The sequence below is a fragment of the Acanthochromis polyacanthus genome, chromosome 1 (assembly GCF_021347895.1).
Source record: "Acanthochromis polyacanthus isolate Apoly-LR-REF ecotype Palm Island chromosome 1, KAUST_Apoly_ChrSc, whole genome shotgun sequence".
NCBI classification, from domain to species: domain Eukaryota; kingdom Metazoa; phylum Chordata; class Actinopteri; family Pomacentridae; genus Acanthochromis; species Acanthochromis polyacanthus.
In genome coordinates, this window is record NC_067113.1 from 68,661,868 (window position 1) to 68,689,765 (window position 27,898).

A 27,898-nucleotide genomic window follows, 5' to 3' on the forward strand; every position below is an offset into this window, starting at 1 on the left:
CTGCTGCTAATATACCACCATGGTGTGCCAGCTTTTGTGGAAATGAGTTGGAACGTTAAATAATTAATTTCAGAATAAATATTGTCAATTACAGTGTTGAAACATGTTCTACAAGCTGGAAAAAATGCAGCTTTTTAGCAATTGTCACTGTCTCCTGCAATTTCATCACAACAAATAAGCTTAAAACATTGCAACTTTTATCGCAATTTTTTAGAAAAGCTGCTGCGAATTCAGGCATTTTCGACCGCAACAATCACGAGAAACGCCCGCAAAATCCTGGAGGGACTGATTAGTTCACATCAATCCTTCCTTCCTTCTGTGCACAACATTACTCAAAACCGGACAAACAGATTTGGATGAAATTTTCAGAGAAGGTCAGAAATGACACAAGGACCACCTCATTAGATTTTGACAGTGATGTGGCTTATAGCCTGGATCCACAGATTTGTTAAGGATTTCTCAATGAGATAGCGGCACGGCGTCTGATAGTGGCATGGCATCCTGTAACTATGATAACAAAGGAACACTACGTCAGCTGCCTGCTGCCAATCACATGATTGTGATCCTACTACAAATCCACTGCTGCAGACTCACTGGAATTGAAACCGCGAACAACTGATGTAATTGTGGAGGTGCTTCTGAGTCCCATCAATTCCCGCCGCCCACAACATATTTAGGTCATGAGATTCGGTATCAGTACATAATGTACACATGCATAACACATGCCTGTGTTCAGCGCAAGGTCAGGGAATGAACAGTCTTGGGGGAGCACTGCACTCTGAGTGCTTTTCTTGTTTTGACTGTGTTACTTCTGAAGGTACAATCAGATCAAGATGTTTATGATTTTCAATTGTGATTTGGGTGGTAGAGACAAAAATTCAGTGCTACATTGATTCAGTTACAATGTTTTGGTCATACATCCTTCAACTAGAAAGAAGTGGATTAAGTAAGAACCAGACCAAATGACCAAAATGTCACAAAAAATCTGGTGCATTTGTCTTATAGCTGGATAATATCATTAATATTGTGATCTGGCACTTGCTAGCCTGTATTTCAGTATTTAAGGCACAAGACAGCTGTGCAACAATTTATGGAAGGAAAGTGCTATTCACAAGCATGTCATGCTAATTTTTAGGCATTCAGTATTGATTTGCTGAAAAACACAAGTTAGAATTCCATAAATTATAAAGAAAACATTACATTTCTGTAAATATGTTATTTTTTACAAAAAAAAATGAAAAAACCTACAATCAACATGTACAACATTTTTTCCACATGTTCACAAACCTGGTGTTTTTCACAATATTCTGCACATCAACTTCTAGAAATTTGACCATGCTCAATGTATTATCCAGCTTCCTTCTCTGTCCTGATCTGCTCTCTGGTCTGTGCAAACATAGGCTGCAGGCCAACTGAAAAGTCTCTAAATTTTTGTCATGTTATATAAATCTTTAATGGTTTCTCAGTTGTGCCAAGGATCGTAGAATGTTTCATTTTTTCTGACATCATCCATGAGTCCAGGGACCATCGCAAAGTTAAAAATGCACAAATTATTTTTGCTGTTCCTGGATCAGACAAATGGTAATTTTGAGGACTGAAGATTAAAGCTAACATGCCTTTCAAACCTGTCATTCAGAGGGTTAAAGTCGAAACGGCAGAAGTTGGAGGGACAGAGCAGAGGTACCCCTCACCACTGCTCTTTGGTGAGCGACCTGCACTATATAATCTTTTCTCATGCTGGATTTATATTCAGCATCAGCTTTTCAAAATTATAAGAGCTGATTTTATGTGTCACATGAGGTCCATCATGTCCGAGAAACACAATAGACTGGACCTTTCTGGGTCTAGTTATTAATGCCTCTCTCTTCACAGACCGGATCATGTTTCAATTAGTTTGACATCTTATCAGAAAGCAGAATTACAGTAAATTATTTTCCTAAGACAACCTGTAATTGAGGTTTGGGGGGAACTGGTGCTGGTCTAAGAAACAACAGCAGCCAAATACAGTATGACACAATCATAGCATCAAGACTTTCGGCTTTTATATTCTGGTAAATTCGAGGTTGTTTCACAACATCCACCAGACTATGAGGCACAATACAGGAAGGACAGCCAGTCATTTCTCCCTCCCACACATTGCAAACAGCACAGTATTGTGACAATCAGTGGCAGCTGGCCAATAGAGGGCCCTCGGGTGATGCCCACCCCCACCCCCCACCAATAGGTGTTTTTGATTTTTCATTTATAAAATAAGTATTTTTTAAAATAAGCAATAATCAGTCATTTTTTAGCACCTTGCGTGTTTAAATTCGCAATTACATGTCATGTACAAAATATTAATTAGAATTTTCGGGGAAAATAGTTTCCTGCTCATCTCTGCTGAGCTGCTGGGGCGCTGGAGAAATCGCCCTTCCAGTGCGGCAGAGCAGCCAATGACCGACAAGAGATTCGACATAGCAACAGAAATTTATCCAATCAGCGTCGTCGAATCTGATGCCCAGAGGGGCGAAATCGATATCGCCCCAAGCCAAGTGTATGGCAAGCCGTTTTAACATTTAATGCCCAGACTGGATATTCGCTACAGATATTTGTAATTCAGTTCTTCCTAGTCGAAAAGAACGTTAGAGATATCAACAACTCTATTTCTCCTATCCGTAATTATCATTTCAGATATCCACAAATACATTCTTCCTAGGAGAAATGATGTCACTTTTGCCATTCATGTGTATGGGTTACGTCATTGCGCCTATCCATAATTCAGTTGCAGATATCCGCAATATGAGTTACGGATATCTGCAACTGAATTATGGATATCCATAATTCCAGTTGCAGATATCTACAACTGAATTACGGATAGTCAAAATTCCAATTCGAGATATCTCCAACCCCTCCTCAATTACAGATATCTATATGTTCCTTTATGGATATCCATAACTCAGTTTTGACTAGGCGGAATTCTTTGTAGATATCTTAAATTAAAGTAATGCCTAGTCAAAATGACGTTGTAGATATCTCAAATGGGAATTACGGATAGGCAAAACTTGATTGTAGATATCTAAAATTATGTTAGAGATATCTTTAATGGATTTTGATGAGATATCTAAAACTGGAGATATCTGTAATTATAATTCTGCCTAGGCGAAATGTAATTAAAGATATCTTGAATGACAGTTTTGACTAGACGAAATGACGTTGCAGATATCTGTAATGTCGTGCTATTAGTTCTCCCACTTTCAGGCGGAAAGCGGTGAAATGCATGATTTGAACTTTTGACGCGTTTTTTTGTCTGTCGCGGCCATGGCCTCCCGGCTGGACAACGTTTCCCTTTTTGACAGACTTTTCAGTACAACTACCCGTGCTCGACAGGAACTGGCAGCAAGAGAAACGGATAATATTGTGGATGCAACGAGACGGCTATTTCGCCGTCAACCCCAACTCCTTCGGAGTAAGTGTTGCCAGCATAGGCTACATACCACTGAACTAGCAAAGTAGCAAAAGCGCGGCTAAATTCATTTCATTTTTCTGGCTATAATTGATCCAATAAATAGCAATCAAAGTTCCCGATTTCTGCTCTCTTCCTCAGGTCTCTGTTTCTGCGGTTGCCGAGGTGCTGCGTTTAGCGTCTTAAAGGGACAGTAACATGCGTTCTATGAGTTGCTGTTTTACTGTGTGGGTTACATTCACATCTATACAGGACCGTAGCCAGGATTTTGGAATAGGTGAGGTCCATGATGCGCGCGCAAAGCGCCGCCGAAAATTTTTCAATGTTTTTTAAAAATATTTATTTTATATATATTTTTTAGGCTACAAGTCACACAAGATGTTTGTTGTTTAAATATCTTTTAATGATGTGAAATCAGCATTTTCCAAACAAAAATGTGTATTTTTTCAAAAAAACAAATCAACTTTTTACATCAAAGGCTAGCTGAATCCTCCTGTGACCAGAGGCATCCCACCGTCGAAGGATATTCTCCCGGTTCACCTCCACTTTCTGATGCACATGCATCATCGCCAGGCCTGTCAGTCTGTCGTTGGACATGGTAGATCTAAGCCATGTCTTAAGTCTTCACATGGCTGAGAATGACCTCTCACAGGCACAAGTCGTCACTGGCAAGGTTAGAAATATCTTCAACATACATTGTATGTTGTCTGATGAGCCAGGCGCTCATCAAAAAAAAAAAAAAAAAAAAAAAAAAAAGCACCGGACGCGCTCTCTGCTGTGGATAAAAGTAATTACACTCTTTGATCAGATGATCTGACAGGCCGAACTAGTGCCGAATTATCTAAAAAATATATTGTGGTCATCTTGGTGTAGATGGGCGGGGATGTGGTCTACAAAGTGCTAATAATAAAAACACTAGTTTTTGAACGGGGTTTGGCCCGCTGCCAAGCGTGTCACAGGGCGCATTTGCGGGTACGTGCATCAGCTGATCAAACAGCTTTTCACCGCAACACGCACACAGGCACAAACAGAACACAAAGCTCATGGATGTTTACCACAATTTACAATTTACAAGCACGTTTCACAGAGAGGTTTCAAGTTTTTATGAGTTTATGTTTTATTCAGTTGGGCATAATTGGCGAAAAAAAAAAAAACTCGGAAAAAATAGGTGAGGTCCGGACCTCGCTGACCTCATACCTGGCTACGGCCATGCATCTATATAAATGTCTTTTAATTGTGTACGAACTGCCCTTTGCACCACTGTATGGTGCACACTGTCACTATGCACATCTTCAATGTATAGGAAATGTAAGTTTTGTATTTCTATTTTGCTTTATATTGTACTCTATATCTTCATGTAGTTTAAAACTTACATGCCTCTTTACCATACTCTCTCCCCTATTTGAGCTACTGTAAATGCCAATTTCTCTTGGAGATCAATAAAGTATCAACCTGATCGACTGGTTTGATTGATCTATGTATCATGTCTTGTTTTCATTTTTACCTTTACCTAACACTGCAATCTCCCCATGGGATGAGCGTGGTTGTGGTGTGACGCATGTGGGCCTGCGTGCCTGCGTGCCTGTACAGGGCTGATGATAGTTGGACGCTCATCCGATTCCGCCGCATATGGATAAATAAACAAAATTATTATTATTATTTTTGCCTTTTTATTGTGATGGTGGCAGTGAAGAGTGACAGGTAAAAGAGTAGGGTCAAGACAGGCAGAAAAGGGCCACGCTCAGGAATCGAACCCGAGCCGCTGCACATGGATCGCCTGCTTAACCCGGAGCTATCAGGTACCCCGTAAGTAAAATTATTTAATAAATACCAGCGCACCGACCCAAACGACCGAATGAAATAACGTTCAATCTGCCCCTGCCTAAAATAGAGCAACGTCATTCCGACGAGTCATAGTGACGTTTAAGATGTCTTTAACTCACATTTCGCCTAGTGGAAACTGAATTACGGATATCTGTAATTTTCATTTAGGATATGTGACGCGTTTTATGACGTTTCAGTTACGTCATTAGAGATATCCGTAATTCAGTTTCGACTAGGCGAAACTGAGATTTAGATATCTCTATCTGTCCTTTCAGATAGCCAAAATTACGTTATGGATATCTTTAATGAAAATTCCGGATATCCAAAATTCATTAACGCCTAGTCAGAATGGAGTTGTGGATATCCGCAGTCTTAGTTTCGGATAGTGCAATCTGGGCATTAAATGTTAAAACGGCTTGCCATACAAGTGAGCATGTGTGAGTGCGGTGGATAACTGTGACAGTGACAATGATGGGCGAGGCGGACGGTGAAAGTGTACGATCTCTTCTCCTAAATCCATTTGAAAGGAGAACATTGGTGGAAAAACTCAAAATAAAACAGCGAGGCCCTGATCAACCTAATATTAAAATAAGTCAACAAACCAGCGAGAAAGGTAAATTTTATACAAGAGGCTTCTCTCGAAATTGGTACAAGAGGAAGGCTTGGCTAGCTGGATGCAGTCATGCAAATGCTTTATATTGCTTCCTGTGTTTGCTCTAAAAAACAGCTGGGACAGACACGGCATGGACTGTTTCAGGAGTAAGAGATATGAAACATTTATCCGAGAAAATAACGAAACTCAAGAGTAGGACGGCACATATGGAGAACACCGTTAAGCTAACGATGCTAGGCAAGGCTAACATCGCAACACAGCTAGATGAAGAGATGAAGTGTAACACACAGTTACACACTGAACTGTTCTGAAGTGGCCTCCAATGAGCCCTGATCTGAATTCTACTGAGCATCTGTGGAAGGAGCTGAAACATGCAGTCTGGAGAAGGACAGCCTTCACACCTGAGACAGCTGGAGCAGTTTGCTCACCAGGAGTCCACACGTGCAGAAGTCTCTCTGAGAGTTACAGAAATCACCAGACCACAGTGACTGGTTTAAAAGGTTGTACAACAAAATATTAAGTTAAGGGTACCATCATTTTTGTCCAGGTCTGTTTCATATTCATACAAAGTAATCTTGAACAGAAGAGTACTGTCTGTCTGTATACACACACACATTTATTCCCTTGACCAGATTTTTCTTTGTATAAAGTTGACTTAAACACATCATCCAGCAATGTATTGCACTGATTAATTTTTGGATATTTTGTCTAAATAGTATGTGTTTGCTTATGTAATCTGCTCATCATTTTCTGGCTTGTTCACTAAAATGTTGAAATCATCAAAATTGTTGCAGATTGTATTTTTCTTTGTCTGCTAATTGAAAAATCACTTAATCGTTGCAGTTCTGATCAGTTAGTAACATTGGGCTTTATCATAAATTACTGTACAGTATTTTTCTGCTCTAGTATTAATTTCTTAATATACTTAACATAATACTTGAATCGTCAATTCAACACTAATGCACTGTTTTATGTGCTCAGCTGTATAGATAATTTATTGCCAAAATTGTGGTTACGCAATATGTTGTTCATGTTTTGTGCAAAAATGCCTCAAGTTATTAATAATTATTATTTCACAGAGCACTGATATCCTGCCATTTCTGTTGTATCGGGATGGTTACTGAAACTGATTTGACACGGCACAGCCCCACCTAGAATATTTTTCACCAGCCGCCACTGGTGACAACATTTTGAATTTGTTTCAGAGATTGAATTGTACTTTCTCACTTTAAGCGTTCAATCATGTCTTACACATTGCCCCATATATTAGCATTACATTGCTCAAAATACTTCTACTTTTGTCAGTATTGTTCAGCCATACATACAGTCTCACCTGTTTGTTGGCCTTAAGTACCAGTCTGAGGGTGGCTATCTGCTCTCTCTTGGTGCTGAGTAAAGATTTGAGCTTCAGGATTTCCTCCATGCAGCTCTCCTTGTCCTTGTCCAGCAGAGGGGCCAGTTCCCGGGCTGCAGCTCTCTGTCTGGACAGCTGCAGGGACCTGTCTACTGCCCGCTGCAGGTGCTTCACCTGGGGGAGGACAGGCACAAGGTGGAGGGGGGAGGAAACGAGGACACAAGGAGATAAGAGGATACAAGGTGGTTTATTTCACTTTGTAGGTGTTCTAAAGAAAAAGAGAGGAGAACGGAAGAAAGGAAGTTCTCCAAGGAATGAGAGTGGAGGAGAAACAATGAGTTTGGCCAAAAATGAGGATTTAATCTGCAGGAGAAGAAAAGAGATGAACAGGAGGAAGGAGAGAAATAATACAGAGCTGAAGAAGCAAGATAAGAAAAGACCACTAGAAGTATCACATCTTAGACAAGAAATGAAGCAACTGAGAGCTGTGAGAAAGGAAAGGCAGACAGTAATGAGACAGAATATGAAGATGGGACAAGTCTGAAGAAAACTGTGATCATTCAAAAACAACAAGGGTGGATAGCAAAGTTTAGCACAGGAGAAAACTGACAGGGAGAAGGGAATTCCACCCACACAACACCAGCATGTGTTCTACCTGGTCTCTGATGATGGCGTTGAGGTTGTAAATGTTCATGGGCTCCCTGCGGAGCTCACCGGCAGGCTCCAGGGCAGGTGATGATGATGACGATGACGATGATGAAGAGGCACTGATGCTGGGTGAACGGGTAGGAGGTGTGCAGGGTGGCAAGCTCGTCTCAGGTGGCACCTGAAGGCCCTCCCTGTCTACCTCCTTCTCCTCTCTTACTGCCTCTGCAGAGAGAGGCTCTTTGGATGGAGACTCAGAGGGGCTCCGTGATTCCCCAGGAGTTGAGGTTGTTGAAGAGACAGCGGCCAGCCGCCTGGCTAGGCGTGGTGTGAGGAGAACTTTGCTGTTGTCCGAAGACATGGCTTTGAGACTGGCACTGAGGCCCCTGAGCCCCCTGCCTTGTCTATAAGAAAAGCAGAGCGAATTAGATTTTTTTACCCTGTCAAACCTTTAGTGTGGAGCAGGGGCAGTCATTTTAACTACATCAGCAATCATGTGCTGTTCTCATAATTGTCCTCCATGGAATTCAATACTGCATTTAGGTGTTGAGTGTCCAGAAAGTATCCACAATATCTACATTAATAGGAAACACACTATTATGAAAATGATTGTTTTTGATGCTTGAACGTTCTTACTCATTGTAATACTGCGTGACGTGTGCTAAAAGAGTAACAAGGACACAAGCTGCTCAGAAAGGAGTTTGAAGGATAAGAAACCAGTCCTAACCGGCTGCCTGTAGCAACCTAGAGATAACGCATACCAAGATGTTTAACTCATGTTTATGTGTCTGTATTAAAGCTGTGCTATTTTCACCCTTCACCAGTCACTTGTCCAGACTCTGTTCTGTGCATGCTGATTCCTTGCACAAGCAAAACTTTGCTTTGACTTGAGAGACGACTCTGAGTATTAATTTGGAGAAGTCAGGACTCCACAGAATAATTCTCCTGACACACTTGAGTTGAATTATCCTTTAATGCTAACAATGCCAATTGTTAGGATCTTGCTCTGGCCCCTGTCTTTCTTCCATTTTTTTCCTCCTTTCTTGTTTCCTGATCTGTTTTGGTTTTGTCCTGTCTTTTTGGTTCCCTGTCTGTCACCTCTCCCTCATGTCTCTCTCTCTCTCTCTCCCTGCCACTCGTCCTCCTGCTCTGCCTGCACTCTACCGGCGGATTACTGCTATGAGTGTCAGCTGCCGTAATCAGCTAAACACTACTCACCTGTTCTCCACCTCACCTCAGCTGTATAAGCTCTGTGCTTTCTTTCAATCCCTACTGGATCATTGACTCACATGTTGTCACAGACTCTGCTTTCCACCTTGGATTGTGCTCTCCTCACCAAGCCCTTGTCTGCTATTCCTGTTTTGGAGCTGAAGGTTTTTGTAGGTCTAGGTTGTAGTTTGTTTAAGTCTTGGATTTGGTTAGTTTATCTCCTGCCTTGTTTTCCCCTTCCTGTAGTGGTTTACTTGGTTTTGTTTAAATAAAGACCTGATTCCGTCAGGCTGTGCTTGGGTCCACTCCCTGCCCCCCCTGTAACACCAATAGGTGCTATAAAGGGTTTGGGATTAAAATTCTATAATCAAGGTGCTGTGTTTTCTCAATTACCTCTTTAACATAAATTTCTCAAACTCATTCAGTCACTGTAAATTTAGAAAGTCACCACACTCCCCAAAGCTGCAGGTGTCCTATGAGAACAACAGTCACACCTGTAGTAGTCCAGCATGACACGGTTGGGCGTCTCGTTGTTGCACAGGCAGACGTGGTGGTAGAGCTGGGCAAGTTCCTCACTCAGGGTCACCAGCTCATCCTGAGCTGCATTCAATGCCCCCTGGCTCTCACTGGCTGCTGACTGGGCTGTCTGCAGCTTCAACTCCAGGGCAGAAATCTGACAGAAAAGAAGAAATATTTCGTCCCTGTGAATACCTCTTATCCTACTCAAAGTTAGTAATACAAGGTTACCTTCTCCCGGCCTTCCCGGCAGCTCTTCTCCAAAGAGGCAACGTGTCTCTCCAGCCTTTGGAACTGACTATTTCGCCTTGGTTTCTCCTCCGTTGCTCCTTCCACACACTGAGCCAGCTTTTCTCTGAGGGCTTTCATCTCTGCTTTGAGCTCCACCACCTCTGTTACAGCCACACGGTATTTGCACTGAAGAATCTCCAGACCTGGAGTTTGGTATGAAAATACCCGACGTCTGTTCAGTTCTTCACTCTTATCCTCCTCAGTTTCCCCTTCCTCTTCAATCTCCTCGTCTCTGTCCAGCTCCATCAGGGTTTCAGCGTGGAGCTGAGTGGTAGCACTGCTATGGGCCTCAAGGCTAACCCTTCGATGCAGGCGGCGGAGGACAGTGACTTTGTGGCTAAGGCGCAGGGCCTTCTCATGCTGCTCTGTCAGGGCCCCTTGTGTGTGTTGGAGTTGAGTCTTGGACTCCTGAAGGCTTGTCATTAATGCTGCTTTCTCACGTTCAACCTGAGGGGGGCAGCAAGATAAGGGATGGATGTTAGTGGACTTTAGGATGAGATCACAACAAGTTCAGCTCCAGTCAGGTGACTTTGTTGCATTACATTATCACATTAGTGTGATGTGTCTGACTTATCATTCATGTAGAAACATTCTTACAAATCAGAGACAGACTGTTCAATATAAAAAACACACCTCTTACCAACTCAGATAATTTAAGCTTCTCCGCAACCAGACGTGAACTAGAAACTACATGGGAGTGGATTTTCACTGCAGTCTCATCCCACCTGCACAAAAGTCCCATGACAGAGTAAAGAAAAATCCTCTGTTGTGTCCCAGCCCTATTCCCATGTTATGTTTTCATTAAACAAGCTTCAGGCAATTTAATAATTTGATGCTCTTGCCATTCTTTACTTACATGAAGTTGTGTTCTACTGAACATTTTTTAAGTCACACATTATATTGCGGAGTGGCTGCAAATATATTTGGAAAAAAAAACATACGCCTACATTGCAGGCATGACACTCCACTTTCTTAGATTCACACAAACACATAGATGTGCGCATAAACACAGACTACAGCTTCTAAGCTGCTCTGTTTTGAGCATGGTTTAATGAACTAAGTAACTGGTTCTAAGGTCTGAGAAACGCCCTGAGATTTTGGGAAAGTAGGAGAGAAAGGAAACAAAACAAGAAAAGGTCTGTGTACAACAATACAAAGTGGGAAAGTTCGTGACAGAGTGCTTTACGTAGTAGGAATACAATATGTCAGCATAGATTCATAGTTAATCATTCCAAATCATTTTAATGAGGAGTATGCTGTTGGATTATGAACCCAGAAGACAAAAGAATAAAGATTAAAATAAAGAATGAAAGTGTCATGTTTTTCTGTAATTATCAAAGGGAAGAAACAGCTACTCTTTACACTAATGAAATGCAATTATTTTCTGTGTCTAAGATTGACATGTAAAAAATAATGTGTGTAGATGTATTTTTGAACTTAGTACAAAGCCAGGCTATCAGACTAACAACATCCAGACCCTAGCTCTGCTTTTAATCAACCTCTAACCCTAATTACATTAAAAGCAGAGAGGCAAAGGATAAGATATTAGATATAATACGTTCAGAAGACACAGATGAATGCAGAACAGATTTGAGACCCACACCCAGAAGAACAATCCTGTTCAAGCTCAATGTTAAGTCATTGGCAAGTTGTTTGTTTTCACATTTCATGCTGTGATTGAAGCTCCCATTCTGCATTGGTAATCCTCACTTTTAATATCTAACCACACAGATGGTTGTGTTTGCATTTGACAAGGTTTTGAGATATTAGTCTGGGATTAGTATTGTAAAATCCAGAATAAAATTTAAAATCCTTCTCCTCACATAAGTCTTTAATGACTCCAAATTACATGTTTCTTGTGGCCCTTAATGTACCATATTATCAAAATGGATCACTTCGCTTTCAGAGTGCAGGCTTATATGTGGTCCCTAGAGTTCTCAAAAGCAGAGTAAAAGGCAAAGCCTCCAGCTATCAAGTTCTCTCCTGTGGAATGAGCGCCCCATTGGGCTGAGGGCCCAGACATCTTCTCTGCTTTTAGGATTAGTCCTAAAACTTTGATATTAGTTAGGAGTGCACAGGAGACCCTGAAACATCCTTTACTTATGCTGCTACAGGCCTAGACAGCTGGGCAACTTTGAATGATGCACTGAGCAACTCTCCTCTCTTTCACTCACCATACATTTAGTATATGCCACCACTACATGCCACTAGCTTTCTATCCTCTCTCTCCTGTAGTTTATATTCTTTCCTTATTGCCATTATCTCTGGGTGCAGCACTACAGGGTTCTCGCCACCTTTCCCAGCATATATTGTCTCTTATGAATTGTTTACTATCCTTTTCTCTCCCATTTTGCTCTCACTCCAACTACTGGAGGTTGAAGGCCACCCTCACTGAGTCTGGTTCTGCCAACATTTTCTGTTTGTTTAAAGGGAGTTTTCTCATAAGACTGTTGCCAAAGATCTACTCAAACTGAATCAAATATTTGTTGGGTCTCCATGTATAACATATTCTAATAAGGTCTTCACCTTACTATGTGAAGTGACTTGAGATGACATGTTGTGAACTGGTGGTATATATATTAGAATGAATTAAATTGAATTGAGCTCCTCTGGTGCTTTCTCAGGCCCAGGTCACTGTCACTTTTTCTTTTACCTCTGCATAGTTTTCTTAGTTTAAAGTTGGTTGTTTATCTTTTTTGACGTTACACTTGATTCTGTCGACTGAGCAAGTTTTTCTGACATTCAAACCCCAATACATCTACATGTTTGCTTCTACTGTAATTACTTTTCCTGCACAAGTAAGAACTTGACTTACCACATATACTAATCAGCCACAACATAAAAACCACTGACAGGTGACGTGAATAAGATTGATGAAGTTGATATGTTGTGTTTTGCTGGAGAACCTTGGATTTTGGCATCCATGTTGATGAAACTTAGAGACTCAAATAAACATTATCCCAGAACAAGCACATTCCCTCATGCAAATAGTAATCCCAAATGTCACTAGCCTTCCCCCACAGGAAAGTACAACCCACTAGATTGCAAAAACATCAAACACTCAGGGACATCTTGAGGAACATGGCAATTGCCCAAGATGTTGATTTGACCTCCAAACTTCCTAGACCCCATTCTGATCCAGCATCAAGAACATGCAGTGGAACAAGTCTAATTAGCAGAGGCCCAACTGCACAACCCCAAGTACCCAATAGATCAGGGGTGTCAAACTCCATTCCTGGAGGGCCACTATCCTGCATGTTTTAGATGTTTCCCTCTTCCAACACACCTGATTCAAATTATCAGCTCATCATCAAGCTCAGTAGAAGCCTGATAACGAGCCTGATCATTTGAATCAGGTGTGTTGGAAGAGGGAAACATCTAAAACATGCAGGATAGTGGCCCTCCAGGAACGGATCTTGACACCGCTGCAATAGATCCACTGCCAACGTCCTGGTGCCAGACCCCATAGGACACCCTGAGGAGTCCTCTGGTCCAAGTCCAATGGTTCAGAGCATTTCTGACCACATAAGGGGAGCCAACACAATACTAGGCAGGTGGTCATAATGTTATGTTTGATTGGTGTATATGTATTCATAAATCAAACTCTCTCTAACCTCTTAGGTTGATTCATCAGTTCATTATAAATACATCATCTTGAAGCCACATTTGTGATAATCATCTATCGATCTTGATCAGAGAGCAGACTCACCGTCATCAGTTGCTGCCTGAGCTTCTGAATCTCAGTCAGGTTCATCTCACTAAAGAGGTCTGATGTCGCTGCCCCCTCAGCTTTTCGGCTCGGCCCTCGGCACTCTCCATTAGCCCTGGACACTGACCCTGCAGCCGTTCCTGCTCCCATCCCACCCTGGAGGTGGCCGTTACACCTGGGCAATCAGAGTCAGTGCAGTATATTTAGGATCATTTGCTTTCCAAATTGCAAATAGAAAATAAGAGAAATCTATTACCAACAACTAAGATTGAATACAGTTTTTCCAAATGCTCACAAGAAATTTATTTCATTTGTTTCGAAGAATGTTTTCATGGTTTTGTGTCAGCAATGGGAAGCATTTGGTTGCAGAAAAGGCCTGGCGATATACAGTGGTATGCAAAAGTTTGGGCACCCCTGATAATTTTCAAGGTTTTCCTTTATAAATCACTGGTTGTTCGGATCAGCAATTTCAGTTAAATATATCATGTAGCAGATGAACACAGTGATATTTGAGAAGTGAAATGAAGTTTATAGGATTTACAGAAAGTGTGCAATAATTATTTAAACAAAAGTGGACAGATCCATAAATTTGGACACCCTTGTTGTTTAATTGATTTGAATACCTTTAGCACTCATTATTGGAGCACAAAATTTGTTTGGTAAGCTCACTGACCCTTGACCTACATACACAGGTGAAGTCAATCATGAGAAAGGGTATTTAAGGTGGCCAGTTGCAAGTTGTTCTCCTCTTTGCATCTTCTCTGAAGAGTGGCAACATGGGAGCCTCAAAACAACTGTGAAATGACCTGAAACAAAGATTGTTCAACATCATGGTTTAGGGGAAGGATACAAAAAGCTAGCTCAGAGATTTCAGCTGTCAGTTTCCACTGTGAGGAACATAGTGAGGAAATGGAAGACCACAGGCACAGTTCTAGTTAAAGCCTGGAGTGGCAGGCCAAGAAAAATCTCAGCTAAGCAGAGGCGAAGGATAGTGAGAACAGTCAAACTCAACCCACAGACCAGCTCCAAAGACCTACAACATGATCTTGCTGCAGATGGTGTCACTGTGCATTGTTCCACTGTTCAGCGCACTTTGCACAAGGGGATGCTGTATGGGAGAGTAATGCAGAAGAAGCCTTTTCTGCGCACATGCCACAAACATACAGTAGTCGCTTGAGGTATGCTAAAGCACATTTGGACAAGCCAGCTTCATTTTGGAATAAGGTGCTGTAGACTGATGAACCTAAAATGGAGTTATTTGGACATAAGGGGCGGTATGCATGGCGGATGAAGAACACAGCATTCCAAGACAAACACTTGCTACCCACAGTAAAATGTGGTGGTGGTTCCATCATGCTGTGGGGCTGTGTGGCCAGTGCAGGTACTGGCAATCTTGTTAAAGTTGAAGGTCGCATGGATTCCAGTCAGTATCAGCAGATTCTTGCGAACTATGTTCAAGAATCAGTGACAAAGTTGAAGTTGCGCCGGAGCTGGATACTTCAACAAGACAACGACCCTAAACACTGCTCAAATTCTACTAAGGCATTGATGCAGAGGAACAAGTACAACGTTCTGGAATGGCCATCTCAGTCCCCAGACCTGAATATTACTGAAAATTTGTGGTGTGATTTAAAGCGGGCTGTCCATGCTCAGAAACCATCAAACCTGACTGAACTGGAGATGTTTTGTGAAGAAGAATGGTCAAAAATACCTTCAACCAGAATCCAGACCCTCATTGGAAGCTATAGGAAGCGTTTAGAGGCTGTTATTTCTGCAAAAGGAGGATCTACTAAATATTGATGTAATTTTTCTGTTGGGGTGCCCAAATTTATGCACCTGCCTACTTTTGTTTAAATAATTATTGCACACTTTCTGTAAATCCTATAAACTTCATTTCACTTCTCAAATATCACTGTGTTTGTCTGCTATATGATATATTTAACTGAAATTGCTGATCTGAACAACCAGTGATTTATAAAGGAAAACCTTGAAAATTATCAGGGGTGCCCAAACTTTTGCATACCACTGTACAGCATTTTTCATACTGCCAATGAATTCCATGTGCAGAGCCAAATACAAAATGAATTTATCTAACACGTATGCATCAAAGCTTGATACATTTTATTTCCATAGAGTTCTATTCAAAATACATATATGAGCCTCACTTGCACTGGGTGACATGTTTTTACACACTGCAGTTTGAAGAATGTCTGTTAAACACTACAGCTATATTCTGATGTTTAGACAACTACTGTGTCTTTTTTAAAGTGAAACTATACATTTGTTAGAGAGCCATGGACATCATATGCACTTAGAGATAGATTAATACTTTGTTGACTAGAGTGTTATAATACATTTTGTTTTCAGTAAGAAAAATCTAAAATAGCACCGTTGAAATATAAATGTAACATGAATGTAATGCACTGACTGATTTATAAGTTCACCAAAATCACTATATTTCCCTGACTTTAACAAAGGGTTTTAGAGACCCAAAGCAAACAACATGAACATATGGTGGATATGAAATCCACTGTCAAAGTCTTATGATTTGAATATCCAACTTTCCAAAGTCCCTTATTTGCTATATTTTTCAGAAAAAAAGTGGCACAATATGTGCAGAATCCATTCAGGAGTTCCCATTCAAATCATTCAAACCTTATTTTCCAAACTAAATTAGTAGGACATACCGGGCTTTGCAAAAGTTCTGTTACACTCAGTTTTATGATCTTTAGAGACGTGTACATGTCGGAGTGAAAAATTCCATTAAATAAACTGAAAGTTCTACCTTATAGGCAGGTGTCCTTAATACAATTTTTTTTCTCCGGTGAAGTTGTATCAAGATGGAAGTCAAAAGAGTTGAGATATCTGCTCTCCTTTGTGCTGAACATCAGCCAGATGACCGTCCACAGAGTCGCAGAGAGGCTAAAGAATGGTGAAGATCTTTCAGGTCTTCACCATTCTTGAAAGATCACTGAAAGATCTTCACCATTCTTGAGCCTCTCCGCGACTCTGTGGACGGTCATCCGGCTGATGTTCAGCTGCTTGGCTCTGTCAGACTTGTTGTGGCCAGCATGAAGGAGAGCAGATATCTCAACTCTTTTGACTTCCATCTTGATACAACTTCACCGGAGAAAAAAATTGTATTAAGGACACCTGCCTATAAGGTACAGCCATGGCCATAAGTTTGGACACAAGTACCATGATGCTTGTGAATCTTAGAAAATACCACAAAATTGTCACTTACAATATAAATACCAGTCATAGTCATCAACCAAAATGAAATATATTTCATTTTCAACCAAAATCAACCATTTTGGTTGAAAATGAAATATATTTCATTTTGGTTGATGACTATGACTGGTATTTATATTGTAAGTGACAATTTTGTGGTATTTTCTAAGATTCACAAGTGTCATGGTACTTGTGTCCAAACTTATGGCCATGGCTGTAGAACTTTCAGTTTATTTAATGGAATTTTTCACTCCGACATGTAAACATCTCTAAAAATCATGAAACTGTGTAACAGAACTTTTGCAAAGCTCGGTAAATGCCTTTTGGGTTTAGGTAAGAAATGTCCACCTTGTTGGGTCCTCTGTGGTTGGGGAGAGCAGAGTAGTTGGGGTGGCAGTGCCACTTGGTGGAGCAGAGCTGAACATTAGGTGTGCACTGCCAGTGTAGGCCACGTCACACATGCTGAGATGGTGGACCAGCTCTCTGCGCAGGTGGTTCTTCTGCTCGCGTTCAGTCTTCAGAGACTCCAGCGACTCCTCCAGCTGGGCATCCGACATGTCCTTCAAACGCAGTGCATCCTGTAACTGGCTGTTGAGGAGCTCCCTCTCCTCCTCCAGGACCTTAATCTCGTGCTTCAGGCCTTCGTACTCCACCTGAACCATGATGGAACAGTGGACAGATTATCACGGGTTGCTTTTGAAACACTCTAGCATTCCTCTTGTCATTAGCCGTATATTATATGGCTTTTTTATAAATATTATAGAAAAGCAATTATAAATATATATTATATGGCAATTTGATAAATGATATGATCTCACTGTAATATTACAGTGAGATCATATCATTTATCAAATTTACCTGTAAAGTGTAGCATAGAAACAGTAATAAACACAAATAATATTTGTCATTAGGAATTCTTTACAATGATTTATATAATGTATATATCTCAGCTAAATAGGAGTGTTTAGTGGCTCAGTGGTGTCGCTTCACAGCTAGAAGTTCACTCTCGGCCTTCCTGGGATCTTATTGCATAGAGTTTGCATGTTCTCCTTGTGCAGCTTGGGTTGTCTCTGAGTTCTCCAGCCTCCCTCCCACAGTCCAAAAACATGCTGAGGTTAATTGGCGATTCTGAACTGGAAAGCTATTTGTGTGTTTATAGCATCTGACTGTGACAGTAAGCCATAAAGACACATTCTGTGGAACTGTGTTCTGTCTGAACAATTGAACGGGTGGACACTGCTGCCACCATGAGGTCAGGCTAAAATCACAGCACTTACCAGCAAGATTGAGGTTTTTCTTGAGATCAGAATGCACTGTTTAGATTTTTTTTTAAAAACAAACAAAAAACTAAGATCGTCAAGGCAAAGAATTTGATACAAATTTACTACAAGGGCAGTAGTGTGCATATGTTGAACCCATGACATCGCTCTACCAGAGTAGACAATCCTTCCCATACATGCAGACATGTATGGGAAAGATTCCTCCATGTGGACTAGATAGTATTAACAACAACTCAAATTAACAACAACTCTGGGTCCGTGGTATCCCCAGCCTGTCCGTGCGCATCCAGCCTGTCCGTGCGCATGTCCACAAAACGAGTACTAATAATTCTTAGACACCATACATAGCAAACACTACTATTAAATCAATTCAATTTGCAAATTGCAAAGGTTACGGTTTAGAAAATATGGTATGTGGCTTCACAATATTGAGACTAATGCTGCAATACAGTTCTATAAATCAAATTTAAATGAATCAAAGCTGTCAAGGGTTGCTTATGCTGCCCATCCATCGGTGTATACTATGTGGTTCAGGTGGCATGTTGTTTGACTGTCATAGGTCAAATATCAGTATACCATCATATCAGTGGATTTACAATCATCCTAGTGTTTTCTATCTGTTGCACTGTCAATATTGAATTGAGGCGGCACTTTAACAGTTTTTAATCACAAATCAAATTGCATTATCTGATAGAAAAATTTTAATCATATATAAGCCCAATTTAGCATTTCAGTTGAACAACTGGACATCTGTTTGTATATTTTTAAGCTGTGTAAAGTGCAGCAGCTGATACATAATCATTTAATATCTGTAGAATAATGCTTGTGATCAAAGCAAATTATTTTGTGTGTGTGTGTGTGTGTCTGTGTGTGCGCGGTGTAATCTGTACCTGATTCTGTTTGAGCGTTGACACCAGTTTCTGCAGAGAGATGTTCTCCTCCTCCAGCTCAGAGTAATCCTGGAGTAGCCGTGACTCCCGAAACTTGTACTCCCTGATCTCTTCTCGCATCCGGCTCCGCTGCAGCTCCAACATCTCATTACTCTGCTGAGACAGCACAAAAACAAAGCAAAAGCTGAGGACATCATTGCCGTATTCTGTCACTTATGCATATATTGAAAACTTTGATACTTTTTTGTTTTTTTAATTGTGGTAGGAAACTTCACATTTTTACAAACTACTGGCCGGTTCTTTTAAATTCTATACTCCCACTACAGTGCTACTGTACCTCTCTGAGCTCCTGCAGCACGGTGCTCAGGTGCTCGCTGTCGGCCTGAGCATTGGAGGCGGTGGCCCTGCTGTGCTTCAGCTCAGACTGGAGCTCCAGGAGACGGCCCATGTAGTAGGCCTCCTTGGTGGCAGACTCTTGCAGCAGTGTCTCTTCATTAGTCTCCCCATCCTCTGCTACCTTACGCTGGGTGGAATAGGCCTGGCCAAATGCCTTTGAACAGGAGGGGAAAGGGTGAGTTCTCTGATAAGCTACATAACCTAAGGAAGCCACATGCACATGTTCCAAAAAAATCTTGTTCAGCAGCTCTTTGAGCCAAAGCATTCTGTTAGGATAATAAGAGATTCTGAAAATATGAAATAGGGAAAAATTACATAGGAAATACACATGACCCAACTTAAGCCAGCTATGTCCACATTATACATGCTTCCTTTAGTCAATATTGAGAGCACTGTATTAATTTCCATTGTTACGCTGACGACACTCAGTTGTATTTATCTATGAAGCCAGATAAAATTAATCAGCTAGCAAGACTGCAAGATTGTCTTGAGACGATTTAAATTTAATTGGTAAATGGTTGTATTTATATAGTGCTTTTATCCAAAGCGCTTTACATGATACGTCACATTCACACACTGATGGCGGAAGCTGCCATGCAAGGCGCTAACCACGACCCATCAGGAGCAATTAGGGGTTCGGTGTCTTGCTCAGGGACACCTCGACATGAGCACGACAGGCCGAGGATCGAACCGGCAACCTTCCACTCTACCCACTGAGCCATGCCGCCCCAATTGGTGCTATATAAATAAAATTGAATTGAATTACAGGAAGAGGAACAGCAGAATTTTGGCCTATGACACAGTGACCATTTAAGGGTCATTTGTTAAATTATGTAGATTATAACATTAACTTTCTTAACTCCAAACAGTATTTGAGCATTCAAGGCTCTTCTATAGAAACAACACAACTATTGCTAGATGGAGAAAAAATCTTCTGTTTAGTATTATATAGTTGTAATATAAGCAATCACGGAAAAGAAAAAATGTTTTGAATTTATTTGACTCTATATTTTACAAAAAATTTTAAAAAACAAACCTAGAGTGAAAGATGCAGCGAATACTGGGAAAAAGGTGACTCTAGTAGCTACAGTCTACTAATTACAGTTTTAGATCCTCCACAATACTCTGCACATCAACTCCAAAGAAATATTCACTGCTCTAAATGTAACCTCCATCAACTTGCTGACAACGTGCTACTCTGCATACTATTTTCTTCTAAATCAAATTAGTATTATTTCAGTATGTTTCTTTACTTGTCCTCTCTGATCTGTCTAAACACAGCTTGCAGTTTAGGCAAATAAAATCTCCAGATTTTTGTCACATGACTGTTGGTTTCAGTTGAGCTTCTCCTGGCTTGCCAGTTGTGCGGAGGATGACGTATAATGAAGGGATTTTGGTTAAATATCACATTTCTAAACTTAGAAACAGAACAACCATCCATCAACATGGTTAGCCACGAAGTGAACAATTATTTCTGTTTTTACTGTTTCTGACTGGAAAATGCTGTCATTTTGGTGATAATTTAAACGAAAACATGCCTTTCAAACTCTTCAGCAGGTTTTCCAGTTCAGAGGGTGTATTGAACTGCAAATTATTCTTGCTCCAAAAAACTATCATTTTACTTTCTATACCCATATAATTTGAACTGTAAAATTTGATCATGACTCAAACACAGTGGAGAAACTACAGTCTATTATTTGTGCTGCAACAAACCCTTTAGTGTGTAATCATTCAATTAGACTACATGCAGAGAGGTTTTCGGTCGGTTCACAGCACCTCTTGTGCACCAGTGGTAGTAACGTTTCTTACAGGTTCAACAAGTTGCTGTTAGAGACAGCTGACGTTGCAACTAAAAGTGACCGAATGGAGTCAAGAGGCTGAGATCCAACACATAACCAGAGCTCCTCCTGGATCCTGTGCTGCTCCCTAAACACACAGACCACTGCCTCATTGAGAAGTCTATTGAACTAGAAATCAATGTTAAGGATCACGCTAGACTGAACATACGGCGGAGAGAGGGGGAGGGAAGAAATGTATGGGGAATGGTTTAAACCCTACACTTTTCTTTAATGTGGTACCTCAGAGAAAAGTCAAGTCAATATGTGATTTTCTTTACAGGCATGACTGCAGGAATCACTCTGCATAGGAAGAATGCACACTGTACTTTTCCCCACAGGAGAAACCTGTAAGTACAGTTTAACACAGTCAGCAGGATGCTTTCTGTCCCCCACTCACAGGGCCACACTGCAAACATGCTAGACTGCATACTAAAGAGATTAATGAGCATCCACCAACTGCCCTGTGTGTCAACTACAGCTACAAACTAAAAGCCATCATTTATTAGTTGAAATTGTATGCCACTGGGGTCAAAGTGCAGGGAGAATGTTCAATGTGAGAATATCAGGTGGTGTTCAACAATGTCACAGTTACTTTAGTTTTGTTGCCATCTAGTTTGTCAACTGCTTGACTAAGAGGCATGAAATAGGAGTGATGCTGTTGGTGTTGTCATAAAAGTCAGCACTTAACAAAGCACAGTAAATCATAAAACAAGTCAGTTATAAATAAGTTGCAACCATTAATTCAATAAAAAGCATTAACCCTATCTTCTATTTTTGATATTTGTTGTACTTAATTTCAGCTTATCAAACTAATTTTGATATAAGACAAAGATAACCCAAGAAAGCAAAAAAGAATCAGTTTATACTGCCCAGTCCATCTTGCTTTATGTGAAAAAGTAATTACCCCTTTAGCTGCCAGTTTATCAAATGATAGAGTTCATTTGGCAGTTGTGTTCATTTTCACCAGTCACGCCCACATCTGATTAGATCCAGGCTTGTTGAATCTAAACATCACTAAATACAACCAAAATGTAATTGTGAAGTAGCTAAAGGGTCTCAAAAAGCAGCACATGATGCCACGTTCTAAAGATTCAAGAACTAATGAGAAACAAAGTCATTGACGTTTATCAGTAAATGACTGACTGATTTTTTCTCTTTTCCCTACATTTTTTAAGTTCAAAAAGATCCCCCTTATCACAATGCAAGCTCGGAGGTCTTTTCCACAAAGTCATTACTAAGACTCAGGGAGTCCAGAGAACCACAGTGAGAGGCACTATCCACACATGGAGAAACATGGAACAGTGGTGAATCTTCCCAGAAGTGGACTAATGACCAACATTTCACCAAGAGCCCATTGACATCTCATCCAGGAGGTCACAAAAACCCATCTGGACATCAGAAGGACTGCAGACCTCACTGGCCTTAGCTGACATGATTCAACAATTGGGAAGACACTGGGCAAAAACGGCCTCCATGGGTTCGTTACATCCGGGTTAAAGCTAATAAAGCTAATGGTCAAGAAGACCATGATACCAACAGTGAAACATGGTGGTGGTAGTGTGATAGTTTGAGGACCTCAACGATTTCTCATAAATGATGGAGCCATGAATTCTACTCTCTATCAGAAAATCCTCCTGGAGAATATCCACCATCAGTTCATGACCTAAAGCTTTGAGTGGCTCAAAAAGAACAAAATTAAGGTTTTGGATTGGCCGAGTCAAAGTCCAGACTTCAATCTAATAGAGATGCTGTGGCAAGACCATTAAAAAGGCAGTTCATGCTGGAAAACCATCTAATGTAACAGAATAAAAACTATTCTGCAGAGGAGCAGACCAAGACTCCTCCATTCTGATCTAAAAGACTGATCACAAGCTATCACAAACATGAAACTGCAGCTGTTGCTGCCAAGAGTGGACCAACCAGTTATTAGGTTTAGGGGAAAGTTACTTTTCTCCCAGGGGTGATATAGGTTTTCAATAAATAATCAATTAATCATTTCAAAACTGCATTTTGTGTTTTTTGGGTTATCTCTGTCTAATATTCAATGAACATAAATATACAAGTTAATGTCATCAGAATAATTTGCAAGTTGCTGTAATTACATAAAAATATACACTTAGTGGCTTTGAATACATGAATGTGCTGGAAAATGTGTCACCTCAAACAGCTGCAGTTTCAGACACCACAGGTTCCATAAAAGCAAAGGGGCAACATCGCAGACAGTAAGGATCTCAAACTGAGGATAGGATATTAAAACTATCATTTATGCTTCAGTTCTCTAGTCTTTCAGTCTGTCTTTGCAAGCCAGAATTGTGAGGATAAACCTTTTCTTGTCAGCTATGAGAACGTTTCAGTTTCTCAAGCTGTTGTCATTGAAGGCCATCTTTAAGTCACCATAATATAGACACCCAGCTGGAGACATTTGAAACCACAGCAGGCTGCTGTACAGTAGTGCAACACGTCAGGGACAAGGCATTGATTTTATCCATGAACTGCATCCCACAGCTAATAAAGCTGGACAGGAATTACTGCTTATGTACGCAATGGTTGGTGCAGCCATCTGCCATACAGGCTATTACTCTGACACCACACACAGATGGCACTAATATGCACATGTCAACATATGCCTACTTGCTGCATCTATTCATTTATCATGACAGTAACCTCAGGCTGAAGCATACTATGACAATAAAGTACTACAGACACACACGTTCAACAGCTACAGTGTGAAGAGGGAAGTTGCAGTGATTCAACTTCAGAGACTGGCTGTGTATTTCAGAAATAAAATCCTGAGACAAGACAGCAGTCTCCATAAATGTAAAAGCTAAATGAAATAATGTTTCCTCCTTGAAGGCTGTAATGGACCTTTACACAGGCTGGAAGTGGAGGTAAAGGCTGCTCAGTCATTCCCATTTAGTTTGGAGAGAACAGACAATGTGGACCATTCTCCTCACACCACTGGAGACAGGCGAATACACACACACACACACACACACACACACACACACACACACACACACACACACACACACACACATGCGCATACTATGTTTTTCTATCTTTGTGGGGACCTACCATTGACTCCCATTCATATCTAACCCCTAACCCTTACCCTAACCCTAACCTTAACCCAGACCAAAACAATGGCTAACCCTAAAGAAACGTTTTTGCACTTTTACTTTTTTCAGTAACAACAACATGGCCAAGAAAACACTGTTTAAACTTGTGGGGACCGAAATGAGGTCTCCACAAGTGACATTGTTTTCGGTTTTCCTGCAGTTGTGGGGACATTTGGTCCCCACAAGTATAGCCAGCACCTGAGCACACACACACACACACACACACACACGACATTGAAATTACTGACAGGGGCCATGAATGACATGGATCTAGCCCTCTGATGATATTAGCCTTACCTAGTAAGACAATGCAGAACGCCACACTGCAAAAACTGCTCTGGAACAGAACGAGGAAGGAGTTGACCAAACTTTTCAGAACCCAATCTGATGAAGCATCTGCGAGATAAACAATCAACCGACTCCCCACCCGCAGCCTCCCAAGGATCCACTGTCAACCTGACTGATTTGACTGACTTAGTCATACCAACTAACTCAGTAGGGACCACCAGAAGCCTACAGTGGGACAATACTACATGGATGGACTGCCAGGATGTATAACCAGAATCTTCAAGCCACAAGCTGGTACACCCTCACATGGCAGAAGTGGAATGATATATGACATCATCATGGAATCAGTGAAGAAGCAAGGAATCTGAACGAAACCCAGAAACAGGCAACATCAGCTGTCTGTCCATCGAGCAGGAACCAGTGAATGATCGAAGAAAGATGGAGGACCGCAAACCTTGTTTGAACAGGGACAGTCTGTACCATCTCCTCCACTATGCAACCATCTGTTATTATGTAATAAGTTCTAGTTCAATCCACAAGAGCTAAACAGTTTAATGTGCTGTAGATCGCCACTGCTGATGGCTTGGAAAAGCAACCTATTGTCTAACTTTGGAAGTCACCACAACTTTTTCGTCAGTTGTAGAATCCAGATCCTCTCAGGTCTGGCTAGTAAGTTTGATAAGATTCACTCCATTAGCTTGAGCTGAACCATCAAAACAAGATAAACAGAAACCGAGCAAAATGAATGATTCATTTAACGCTTTAACGCTGATTGTCGCAGATTCACATCATGCCACTTTCATTCAGACTGCGATCAAGACAACACTCCCCCATTGCCGGTTTGTGCAAATTCAATACGTACCTCGGAACCTTTTGCAAGCACTGGTTTCTCATAGGACCAGTTGAAGTGGGACCTAATTATTATGTATCTGTTATTATTATTATATATCTATTCTATGTGCTACAGACAAATGAACAATCTCCACTTAAATTAGCATCAGATGGAAAGCAAAAACACAAATAATTAATTTTTAAATATATTGTGAATAAATTCAGGTGTCAAGGTATTAAAATAGCAGATTAAAATGATAATTTTGTAATCAATATTCTGAGTGAGATCCAACATGTTTGTGTTCACTTAAAGACTCCACACAAAATGCCAACGATTCTCTTGCAGATAAAGTTTGTGCTTTACTGCCTTGTGTGAGTCAGCAGATATTCAGTGTCAGAGCTGCTCTCAGTTCTGATAAACGCAGCTCAGACACGCTGTCATTTGAGACAAAGTGAACAGATCAACTGAAAGATGAGAATATCACTCTCCTCATGACCCACAGAAAACTGAAATAGACATAACACACATGACAATATTAGTTTGCCATAATAACAACCTGAGCCCAGACTGTGTAGATTCACAGGCTGTGCTGCTTTTTGTTCAATGGGGCAAGTTGAGATCTATTTAGATCATACAAAGGTTTTCAGATTGCTTGTCATGTTGTTTCAGATTGCAGAAACTTTGAGTCACAAAGTACAGAGCATTAGTGTTTCTGTTTAAATAGCTTTTTAAATTTATTCTGTTTTGCAGTATCACTGTCATGTGTTTTTGTCATATAGTCAATTTCATATTGTGTCTCCATTTTTATAATTTCAGCAGTGTGTGATGTTCTGTGACACTAACGGCATTCAAAGCCATTTCATCTAGTAAAACAAAGGTTGATTGTCTGTGATAACACAATACATTTCTGAAAGGATGTCTGGAAGCCTGGAGGTTTATTTACTGCTCTGATGTACTGAGCAAATCCAAATTCTGGGAGGCAGGGTGAGCAGACACGTATTACCTTAGCTGTGCAAGACAGCTGAGATAATGTACATGTCAGTGAAGGAAATACAAAGCTGGTATGCAGTATATGGCTTAAAGTGCATTATTTTGAGCCATGCTAACCGTCTGGTTGATCTATGAACCATTTCAGTCTAGATTGAAATTGTTCAACAACTATTGGATGGAATGCTGTGCAGAGGATGAATCCCCTAAACTGAAACATGAGCATAGTAAAAGAAAAAAAACATACATGGGCAAAAAATATGCTTGCCATTTATAAAATGTTTATATGTAATAAAAAAAACTGTCAGAAAGTGTGCTTAGTCAAAATGAATGAATATTTGTCAGTTCATGTTGCACACAGCTGCTGTAACAATAGAGTGACACCTACCAGTAACGATGGAAACTTTATGAGACTCCATTAAAACTAGACTAGCCATTATTCCTTTTTTCCAGCTTAAACTTTTTAGATTTAAGCAAAACATGAGGAAAAACAATGATTTTTTTAAAAAAATCATGATTGGCACCAGAATCTTGCTGAAAACAAACAATTTGGGAATTAAGTGACTAAAAAAATCAACCACACAGTGTGTAATTCATAGAGCCAAATGGCTGACACCCTGAGCTTTGCATTTACAGCTTAATATTGTCAATGTCAGCATGTTCCTCAAGCTACAAATGCAGAAGGGGTCACAGCTTCAGTATAATTGCAAGATGATGCCTCAGTGATGTACCAAATACTAAGCAGAGACTGCAAGAACAAAGATTTGATGAATGGATTATTTAATGTTCCCCAGCGAGCTTCTCATACATTACATATTAAAAGTTGGATTAGCGATAGGAGAAAAACAAGTATTATGCTGCATTTACATTTTATTTAAAGTTGATACTGTGTGTACATGGTAGCTATAAATCAATACATCTCTTTGCTTCTAATTCCAATTCCTCTGTTATCATCTCATCTACATTGTTTCATGTGTACTGTAGCCACTGAATAGGCTGACAACATGACTATGACAATACTAGCTGGTTCATTGGGGGTTGAACCAGCTAGTATTGGTTGATCTGACCAATAGCTGGGAGGTGATGTCAAGGAGGTTTGAGGTGGCCAGCAGTGGTATGTCAATCTGCCGCCTTCTTCCACTGTTGTTCTAAGACCAGCGTCCTCATGAGCCACCACAGTGACTTACTGCCAGCTCTGAATTCATCCTGTCTCAGGCTGAAAGAGACAAGGACAAGTATAGCACAGGCAGACAGAGAGAGAGAGGACCAGGACAGAGGCAGAACAGTGACCTACTAGCCCATTATGACAGTGGCCTCAACATGTGATCATTATGATAAAAAAAGACCCAGTTATTCATTCATGAACATTAGAACACCCACAAATCATTAATTTTGTTGTGCCGCAAACCTTTATCTCACTTTGTTTTACTTCCC

General features: G+C 40.6%; 1 protein-coding gene across 1 annotated transcript in view; it reads right to left on the reverse strand.

Annotated features, from left to right (window-relative positions):
- Nucleotides 1–27,898, reverse strand: part of LOC110967754 (protein bicaudal D homolog 1-like) — a 63,042-nt gene that overhangs the window by 17,542 nt on the left and 17,602 nt on the right. Inside the window, 8 exon segments of the mRNA XM_051954700.1 lie at nt 7,213–7,407; nt 7,889–8,282; nt 9,582–9,760; nt 9,835–10,341; nt 13,604–13,778; nt 17,183–17,487; nt 19,005–19,157; nt 19,342–19,554. Coding sequence (XP_051810660.1) covers nt 7,213–7,407; nt 7,889–8,282; nt 9,582–9,760; nt 9,835–10,341; nt 13,604–13,778; nt 17,183–17,487; nt 19,005–19,157; nt 19,342–19,554 — 2,121 coding nt within the window.